The sequence below is a fragment of the Equus asinus genome, chromosome 2 (genome assembly GCF_041296235.1).
Source record: "Equus asinus isolate D_3611 breed Donkey chromosome 2, EquAss-T2T_v2, whole genome shotgun sequence".
In the NCBI taxonomy this organism is placed as follows: domain Eukaryota; kingdom Metazoa; phylum Chordata; class Mammalia; order Perissodactyla; family Equidae; genus Equus; species Equus asinus.
Genome location: NC_091791.1, coordinates 136888349 through 136898030, shown reverse-complemented (window position 1 = coordinate 136898030; position 9682 = coordinate 136888349). Strand labels below are relative to the sequence as shown.

At 46.7% G+C, this 9682-nt stretch overlaps 1 protein-coding gene across 1 annotated transcript; it reads right to left on the bottom strand.

The window, feature by feature from the left end:
* Positions 1-6684: 6684 nt before the first annotated feature.
* C2CD4B (C2 calcium dependent domain containing 4B) lies at positions 6685-9004 on the bottom strand. Its single transcript, XM_070518124.1, has 2 exons — positions 8865-9004; positions 6685-8671 (listed from the first exon to the last, which is right to left on the bottom strand). Exon 2 carries the CDS (start codon positions 8630-8632, stop codon positions 7568-7570), a length of 1065 nt encoding a protein of 354 aa, XP_070374225.1. The 5' UTR covers positions 8633-8671; positions 8865-9004; the 3' UTR covers positions 6685-7567.
* Between the last annotated feature and the right edge of the window lie 678 nt (positions 9005-9682).

Sequence of the window (9682 nt, the reverse complement as noted above, 5' to 3'; positions counted from 1 at the left end):
AGACGACTGAAACGTGAATTATGGGATACCTCATTGCTGACGAGCCAGTTCCAGACTGCCACTAACAGGTTTTGTATTCTGCAGCTCTATTCTGAGCAGGATGGGGCAGAAAGTCCTGTAACTCATTGGAACCTGGGAGGCAATGAGAAACTCTTCATGACCGCCTCCCAGGGAGATAGGAAGGTGAGTAGGAGATGGTCTCATAGCAGCTCCTCACAGGCCTCCAATTCTCTAGTGTTCAGGAGAATCACGAGGTATTCTGCCAAGACTCAGATTAGCTGTGGTTCAAGCCTTTGCCTATGGGGTCTATGTGGATCCATGCAAGGTGGCTAGGGCACCACAGCAGAGCTGTTCCCCTACAATTAATAATCAGGAATGATGGAAATTTATTGGTAAAATTTCAACAAAAACTTTTGCAAATTTATAGATAGGATTGAAAAGTAATTTTTGTGATTTTGTGGCTGCAGCCAATGGTCTGCTTCTTCATTTGGATCTCAATAGCTTTGTGAGATATTTTCTGTATATACGACTGCCACTAGGATAAAAAGAAAACTTAACCTTGAATCAGAATTTTTGAATTGCTGAATCATAAAAGTTTAAATCAGATTTTCAAAATTAAAAACATTCAATAATATCTCTTTCCCTCTCTCCCTTCTTTTCTTTCTTTCTCTCTCTTTCTTTCCTTCCTTCCTTCCTATCTTCCTTCCATCTCTCTCTTTCACTAAATTAAACAAGGAGGCCATTAGACTGAGGTGGCTCTAATGCCATGGCAGCCTATATAAGCAAACCAAAATCTAAGCCTGTAAATGCCTCAAGGTTACAAAATCGAACCTTAAGGACAACCAATCACAAACAGCCGACTAGGCTTTAAGCTATAGCCAACCAAATAAACTCCTTTCTTTGTTTCCGTACCTTCTCTCTCTGTCACTCCCCTAGCTCCTGACCACTTCTGATTTGGCACTGCCCAATTGAAAGATTTTTGCTCAAATAAACCCTTAAAATTTTCGACATGCTTCAGTTTACCTTTTAACACCTTCTTTTTTCTTTCTGTCCTTACCAGACCCATCTCCCCTACATCCTTTTATGGGAGGGCAGGAAATACAAAACCTAGGGAGAAGAGGAAGAGTGGACGAGGGAGTGCTCCCCACACAGTTGAAGGGACTTGATGTGGACAAATGACAACTGGAGGCCCAAAGCAGGGTGCTGTGTGTCATTGTTACACTGTTCCAAGAACCAGTTGTGCCAGGCAGACCTTCCAAATGCTAAGGGTATAGCAAAGGGAATACAGCTTTAGCAAAGGCGTCACAGCTTCACAAACTCCAAATCTTTCTAGTGTGTTGTTTTCAAGACCAGCCTTTTCCAATCAGGAGAAAACTTCTTGTCATGTGACCACCTCTACTCCCCAGCTATCAGCTCTCGTATATAAGCCATTTACATTAAATATTTGCATCTATTGATTTTTTTCTTTTAGCAGTCCTGCAAGTTTGATGGCCTGTTACTTATATTTTAAACAGTGTTTCATTTTAGGCTCATATGAAAAATTCAAACAGCACTAATCTGTTGCGGGCACAGTAAACAGACATATTCATGGTACAGCAAGTAGACCCTCTTTTTGTGGCAGAGGAATACTGGAGAAGGGGCATTCTGGAGGATAGGGTTGGAAGAGTTGGTCTGGGCAGAGACCACAGTGGATCTTAAATTTTAATGTTAAGAATTCTGGGTAAGGTATAGACATGGAGGGATTTTTGTTTCTGATGAAAGCAGACTATTAGGAAATTAAATCTGATGATGGTTCCGTTTAAATTTATTTTTTTAAAGATAAATAGATATGTAAATATAAATGTATTTGTAAGGGAGAGTGTGTGTGTATTTTAGCTCTGTGTGCTGAGAGGGCTTAGAAGCAATGACACCTCAGTAGCAATGAACACACTTAGTACTCAAATCTTGGTTTCCAAATACTGTCCATCACCATAAGCAATCAAGATGCCTCGAGAAATTATTGACTCTAGGGCTGGGGTATCAGAAGTACAAGATGAGCCTGGAAAAAAATTTTAGATCCAGAAAATAAGGGAGTGCCCAGTGAAGCTATCACAAGGACACAAGAGCCAACTTGAAGGGGCTCCCTCTGGTCAAACCTGGGCCATTTTTGAGAGTCAAAATAAATCATCAAGCCATGCTGTGGTGGTGTCCCACATACAAAATAGAGGGAGATTGGCATAGATGTTAGCTCAGCAACAATCTTCCTCACTAAAAAAAATAATAATAATGATAATAATAATAATAATTGTAATGAGTTATAACAAACAGAATAAAATAAAAACCCATGAGTCCATATGCATATAAATAAATGAATAAATAAATAAATAGGGGAAAGGGAAAGCTCTTCCTCACAGTAGAATTTCAACTGACAAATATAGAAGAAATGATGAAATTCTAAAATCACCATTTGGCAATCTCTGTAGTAATAAATATTTCAGGCAAGAATCATCAAAGAATTCTAAAATCTAGTGAGTAAAAGGATGATGAAAAACAGGATATTTTCTTGTCCCAAAGTACCTCTCACAAGAGATTTATTAATTACAAAAGGAAGATAGTAACTTTACAATGGAGAAACCTGGTGAACACCACACAACTTTAACCAAGTAGTCAAAGTTAACATCACTAGTAATGAGACAAATTGATATTGTGGGCCTCTGATATGATACATTGAGAAGATACATCACTTCTGTGGTATTTCTGCCAGAAATACGTAACCTGCATGTAATCACGAGAGAGTATCAGACAAACCTAAAGTGGGGAACATGCTATTAAAAAAACTGATACTGAACTTATAAAAAATGTCAAGATTAGGAAAGCCTGAAATAAAGGACTAAAGAGACTTGACAGTTGAATGCAACTTGTGATCCAGAATTTTCTTTTCCTCAAAAAAACCACAAAACATCATTGACCAATTAGAAAAATTTGAATAGGGTCTGTAGATTATCTAATACTATTGAATCAATATTAATTCCCTGATTTTTATAAGGGAATTATGGAAAAGAATATCTTTACTTTCAGGAAATACACACAGAAGTATTTAGGGATAAAAAGGCACATATCTGAAACTTATTCCCAAATCTTTCCAAAAAAAAAAAGAGATAGATAGATGATATAGATAGATGATGACAAAAAACAAATATGGTAAAATGTTAACATTTGGAGGTATATGGGAATTCTTTGTACTGTTTTTGTAACTTTTCTGTGAACCTGAAATTATTTAAAAATAAAAATACAATGATGGTGAAGCGGAGGTGCAGAGCAGCCTAAATAAAGCAGGAAGATATGGTGACGCTGGCCCAGGTGACGAGGAGGAGGAAGAAATGAAGATCCAGAACGCTGCATGGCCTGTTTTTACAAATGAGGCACCGTCTCCTGGCAGACAGACAGAGACGGAAGACATTGCTTCTTTTTAAAACCAGGAACTGTTACCAAGATGCAAAATAAATCCTATTCTTTTTGCCAAGTAAAATAGAATATGGATTTTCCCTGTCAGGATAAATACTAGTGTCTGGTCATATGAGGATATCTTATCAAGGCCTTGATGTTCACAAGTAATGAAAAACTCGTCGTAATAATGTCTGGATTTTAGAAGCACACGTCAGCTGAGCTGTTGTTCCTCTCTCCGGAACGTGGCAGATGGAGTCTGAAGTGTACAACCAGTGGAATGGAAAGACGTGATTTTTCATGTTTGTGTCATTTAGTGTAGTCACCCAGACGTGTTCCTAGTGGACTGCCCTTTGTACAGACTTAAGAGTAAAGCCACAGATGTGCATAAAGCCGTCAGCAAAATTATACTCACCTGCATGAGCTAAAGAGGGGATGTTCAAATTATATTTGGAAACAAAAGGGTACCTACTCCTATTAATATGAATCTTGCTGTGACTAAATGCAATTATCTCATTTAACCCTTGCCATCTTCACATCCAATATTTTAGAAAAGACAAAACCGAGATTCAAAGAAGCTAAGCATTTGCTCCAGGATCATACAACTAGCCGGTAGCAGAGTGTAGATTGGAAGCTAGACCTTTCTGGCCTCAGCTCAGACTTTCTGCTCTTTCTAATACTTCACCTCTTTTCCCCTCTTACTTCCTGAAAAGAAGAAGCATCTGCCTCAGCAGACGCTGACCTCACACACAGCTGTAGAGATAGGCTCTATACCTCTAAAGCTAACACTCTTCCCCTTGGAGGGAAAGATTCATGATTGGGATTAGAACCAAATTTGGGTCAATAAAATATGTAGGGAAGTTTACTGGGACCTTCTGGAGAAGTTCTTCCTTAGTATTATGGGAGTGCTTATAGAAGCAAGGCTTTCTCTCCAGCTCGGACTCTAAGGAGAAATCATGGGGTAGTCCCAGTAGTTCCTGGCCAACATCCTAGGACCACAAGTGAGACCTGCCTCAGGATGGAATGATGCTGTGGATGGGAGAGTAGAGACACGGAACAAGATATGGATCAGGAACACAGGTTCTTGGTCACTACTTCTACCCACATGTGTTCTGGACCCTCTCTTGCTTTTCCAAAGATTCTGCTCCTACAGTTATTGGTGATTTTCTTTCTCTTGACTATCAGTATTTCCTTCTATTCTAAACATTCCAAACATGTTGGATTCTTTCATATTAAAACAAATTTCCTTTGACTCTGTTTTCTCTTCCAGCTACAGCCCTTTTTTTCTCCATTTTTTCAACACTTTCTCTCTGTGCTTTCTCACCTTTCACTCACATTTTAAGCCATTCTAGTCTGCCTCCTGTTGTCACTATGTACTCCCATAGAATCACTCTTGACAAGCTCACTGCTGACCTTCAGCTTGCCAACACAATGGGCATTTCTCTGTTCTCATGTTTCTTGACTTCCCTGCTGGATTTAAATGGGTTGACTGTTCCCTCCTTCTTAGAATACTTTCCTATCTTGGCTTCCATGACTCCGTACTCCCCTGGTCTCTCCCCTGCCTCACTGGCTGCTGCTTCTCTTTCTCCTATACTGACTTCTCACCCTCTGTTGAATTACTAAATGTTGGTTTGTCTCAAGGCTTAGTCCTCTGTCCTCTGCTCTCCTCTATTTATTCCACCTCTTCCTCTATTCATTCAACTGCCAATTCAGGTAATGTTCATGCAACACTCGATCAATATTTATTGAGTGTCTACTATATGCCAGACTCTGTTCTAGGCACTTGAAATAGAGCAATGAATAAGCAAAGTTCCTGCCTTTATAAAGCTACATTCTAGCGCAAGAGAAAATCAACAAAAAACAATGACAAAATAAATGCATAATACGATGTCAGGCAGTGATAAGTGCTATGAAAAAAAATAAAGCAGTAATAGTGACAAGGATTTTAGATATCAGTATCTTTTTTTTTAGATAGGGTGGCCAGAGAGGATGCTCTAGAGAGGTGGTATTTACATTTGAGAAAAGTGGAGTGTGAGAGAGAGAAGCTAAGGATGATTCCAGGTTTTTGGTTTGTGTGAAAGGAAAAATGATGGTGCCATTTATTGAAACAAGGAAGACTAGAGGAGAAGGGTTGGGAGGGGAAATCAAGAATGTATGAAAGGGTTAGATGGTCACATTAAGAGGCTGTTTGGATGGATTAAGTTCCTCCTGTGGCTAATTCCCTCCTTAGGAAGACCTTTCCTGACCACTCTGTCTCTGACAGCCTCCCACTTGCCACTTCCCCAGCCCAGAGAGTCTCTACCACCCTCCCTAGTTCATTGTCTTCGTGATAGTCACCACAATCTGTAAGGACAAACCTTGGCCATTGTTTGGCTACCCCTACTGAAACGAAGTCCTGGGAGAACAGGAACCGTGTCTGTCTTGTTTGTAGCTGCATCACCTGGGCTTGGAACTGTGCCTGTCGCAGAGTCAGGGCTCAACAAATAATTGTTGAATGAGAGTACAAAGGGTCAGTCAGTCCTCTGGACAAGTCAGGACAACTTGGTTCTTGCCTGAGCTCAGCCAGTTACTAGAATACAGCTTTGGGCAAGTCACCTCTGCGGTATTTTCTCAATTTCAGAAGTCATTTGATTAGATGATTTCTAAGGGCTGATTTGTCCACTTTGAAATTATGTTTAAAATCCAGGATTTTTATTTACTTATTCCGACCAAATTTGTACCTGGAACCTCATTTTGGTGATAACAGTGCTGAAGGGCTTTTTGATGCAGAATGAGTGCAAACTATTGCTTCTGGGGAAATTTACTCCAGGGATCCTGAAGGGTTCTATATTCCCACTCCTGGTCCCCCCAGTGCTCAGTCTCAGGTAGCCATCCATTCTGCTAGGTTCTGCTCCAGGATCAGGAAGAAATAATTGAAAAGAAAGGAGAAGTGAAGGAGTTCATTTTCTGGAACATTATTGAGTACCTATTCACCGGTATAGTTCAAGCCTTTTCAGACTGCTATCATATTTCACAAGGAGTTAAGTGTTATTTGGATATTAAGGCCCATCTTTACAAAACCCTGTAAGGCAGGTATTAATATTCCCATTTCACGGTTCAGGCAAATGAACTGATTTGCCCTAGTTCAGACATTGGAAGTGCAGAAAAAAAGATTGGAATCTATATCTTCAGGCACCCCTCCCAACCCCCCCAACCCCCCCCCCCCCCCCCCCCCCCCCCCCCCCCGCCGCACATTGTAGTCAAGGGCAAACTCTTGGGTATAATCAGTTTCCAGTGGACTCAGTCTATTTATTGAATCAACAAATGAAAATAAATTGCATTTAAAAAACTGACGGTTTACGTTTCAACTCATCCAGGAAATCCAATTGCAAAGCCTTTAATTACTATGTAACTTAGACATATAGATAAGTGGAAATAACACCACAAAAAAAGTATCCACTTGTTTACACAGGCAGGAAAGATTTCTCTTCTGAAATAGCAAGATTTCCCAGGGTTCCTTCTGGAGAAGGAAGAGGGGGATGCCGGGAATATCTATTTCCTACATGACCATCCCCTGGAAAATGTTTCGCTTCCTTTGTTTTCCTTTTCCTCAGCGATTTTGAAGACTTCACTTTCAAAAGAATCATTTTCTTGATAAGGAGGGAACTCTTTTCTCACCAAGGTATCCTTATTATAGGATGCGTGTGTGTGCATGAATGAGGATATGAGCCTATGCCACATTCAGTGCGTAAAGCTGTGTATATGAATCTTAGCCTTGGGCGTGATTCTGAAGGAATAACTTTTTTAAAAAAAAAAACATAAAACGTTTAGCATTGATATAAAGCGGGGAGGAAAATCAACGCAGATGGGGTGTAGTTCTTTTCTCTCTTCCAATCACAAGCCAACCCTTTCGCCTTTGAATGTGAAAATGGTCCGGAAAAGGGCATTAGATGCTGTGAATAGCAGAGGGAGTCATTATTTTTCCGTTCCCTACCAATAAATGACAAAAGCGGAGATATAAGAACGAACATGTCAATAAAGCAAGATCAGGAATAGAAAAGTGAATAAATAACATTTATTTTGTACAAGGTGGCTGTCCGTGTCCCCGTGTCCGTGAGCCGGCTGGCAGACAGCGCCCGAGGGCAGGCCCGGGCCGCCCGCGTCTTCAGAGGAGCAGCAGGGGGCCCAGCAGCAGCTCGCCCTGGCCCAGCCGGCGGCCCCGCTCCAGGCCGCGGCCCTTGCGCTCGGCCTTGACGCGCACGGCCAGGCGGCGCACCTCGTCCTCCGAGAGCCCGTCCAGGCACAAGTCCTGCTCGAAGGCGGCCCGGCGGCTCCGCCGCACCACGGCGCCGCGCTGCGGCCGGGTCGGGCCGGGCGGCTGCAGGACGAAGCTGACGCGGCAGCCGACGGCGCGGGGCTCGGCGGCCCCCGCGGCCAGGCCCTCGGCGCGGAGCAGCCGGACGCGGAGGCGCCCGCTGGCCGGGCTGTACTGGGCGGCCAGGCGCAGGGCGCCGCCGGCGCGGCCCAGAGCCACGGTGCCCTCGGCCTCCAGGCGCTCGGGCCGCGGCATGGGGGGCGGCGGCGCGGCGGACGCGGCCCGGGCGGGGGGCGTCGAGCCGGCGGCGCGCTCCTCGTCCTCGTCGCCGTCCCCGCTGGACACGGAGCGGGCGCGGGCCAGGCCGCCCCTCCTCCGGGCCCGCAGCGCGCGTCTCAGCAGCCCTTCGGGGGCGCGCAGGAGACAGCGGCCGCGGGGCCGCGGGGCGAGCGCGTCCCGAGGCGGGCGGGGGCCGCCGGGGGCCGCGGGGGTGGTAGCGGGGGCTCCGGCCCGGGGGACGAGGTGGGTGTCGCCGCCGCCGAGGGTGCGGGCCCGGGGGCCCCCGAGGAAGAGCGACTCCTTGCGACGGGTGTGCGGGCTCTCGAGCAGCGCGCAGAAGCCGTAAGCGGTGCGCGCGCGGGGCAGGTGCGGCAGCGAGAGCGCGGCCTGCGAGCGCGGGTCCCAGTCCGTGCGCCCGGCGCTGTCGTCGGCCCCTCGGGGCCACAGGTCCGGCTCGGCCGCGCATCGCCGGGGCAGAGCGGCGGCCGAGGGCGGAGCCTCGGGCGCACAGGGCGCGGGCAGCCGCGGCGGGATGCAGAACTCTGGGATGCGGCCCGGGGTGAGCACGTTGGGGCAGGCCGGCTCCGGAGCGGCGCTGCCCGCGGCCGAGGCGCGGAGTTTCCCGAGAAGCCGCATCCTCCCAGGCTGGGGCTGGAGTGGCGGAGAGACGTGCTCCTGCAGGAGAGAGAAACTGCTGAGTTCGGGCGCCTGGGGCCCCTCGAGACGCGGCTGGACCCCTCCCCAACCCCTCTGAGGGGACCCATGTGCCTAAGACCCCGGCCGGTCCGAGTCGAGCTCTCGCGCACCCACAAACCCGCCCGGCCTTCCATTCATTGATACTAAACAAACGAAAAAATAGAAATCAGACCTTTCCCTCTTCTTCAGTCACTCTGGGGCCTGAGTTGCAAGTTCAGTGACCGTTACCTCTGGCTCCCAGCTTCAGCATTGTGGCCGGGACAGCGGCGCTCCTCTTTATACCCGTAGCTTGAGTCCCGCCCAGCTGGCCGGGAGCCCAACCCCTGGAGGCACTGGACAGCCCGCCCGCCCGCCTGCCCGGCCACCCCTCCTCGCCAGAGCCGGGGGACCCAGAAGCGGGTGCTCGGTTGTGAGCGAAGCTGTCGCGGCAGCAGGCACCCTGTGGTCAGCCCTGGGACCTCTGTCCGTTCTGCCTGTGTGGAGCCCCTCACGCTTGTGAAAGCTTGCAGGTGAAGAGAGGACGCCTCGTCACCTTGCCAAGGGAGAATTGGCAGCTGAAAAGGCTGGCGACCTCCTGGAGAAGGTGAAGCAGGACAAGGAAGCAGGAAGTTCCTTTTTTGCTAGGAGCTAAACCCTGTCACCCTGCGTGTGACCTACACGCCCTAGGGGCTTCTGTTTTACTGCCTCCACGCACCTGCCATGTGTAGACCAACATGGTTTCCATGGTACTCGTGTACTTATTTTCCCGTCTCCCTCTGCTGGGCAGTTGCCTCCTTAACAGCATAGGGCCCGGCTCAGTCAATGCCATAAATGCTGGTGAAGTGGGTGAATTAATGTACGCAAAAAATTTCTGAACGACTGCAGGCTCTGCCTGTCATCTTGCTTGTCAGAAAGATGGAGCTTCTGGCTCATGCCCCAAAAATAACAGTTGATATTTCCAAAGCTACCCCTTTTCTCTCTGCTCCAGCATGGAGGTATCCAGGTAGAAAG

Excerpts from the sequence above, each read along its gene's own strand:
- C2CD4B (XM_070518124.1), bottom strand. The coding sequence starts at position 8,632 with ATGCGGCTTCTCGGGAAACTCCGCGCCTCGGCCGCGGGCAGCGCCGCT.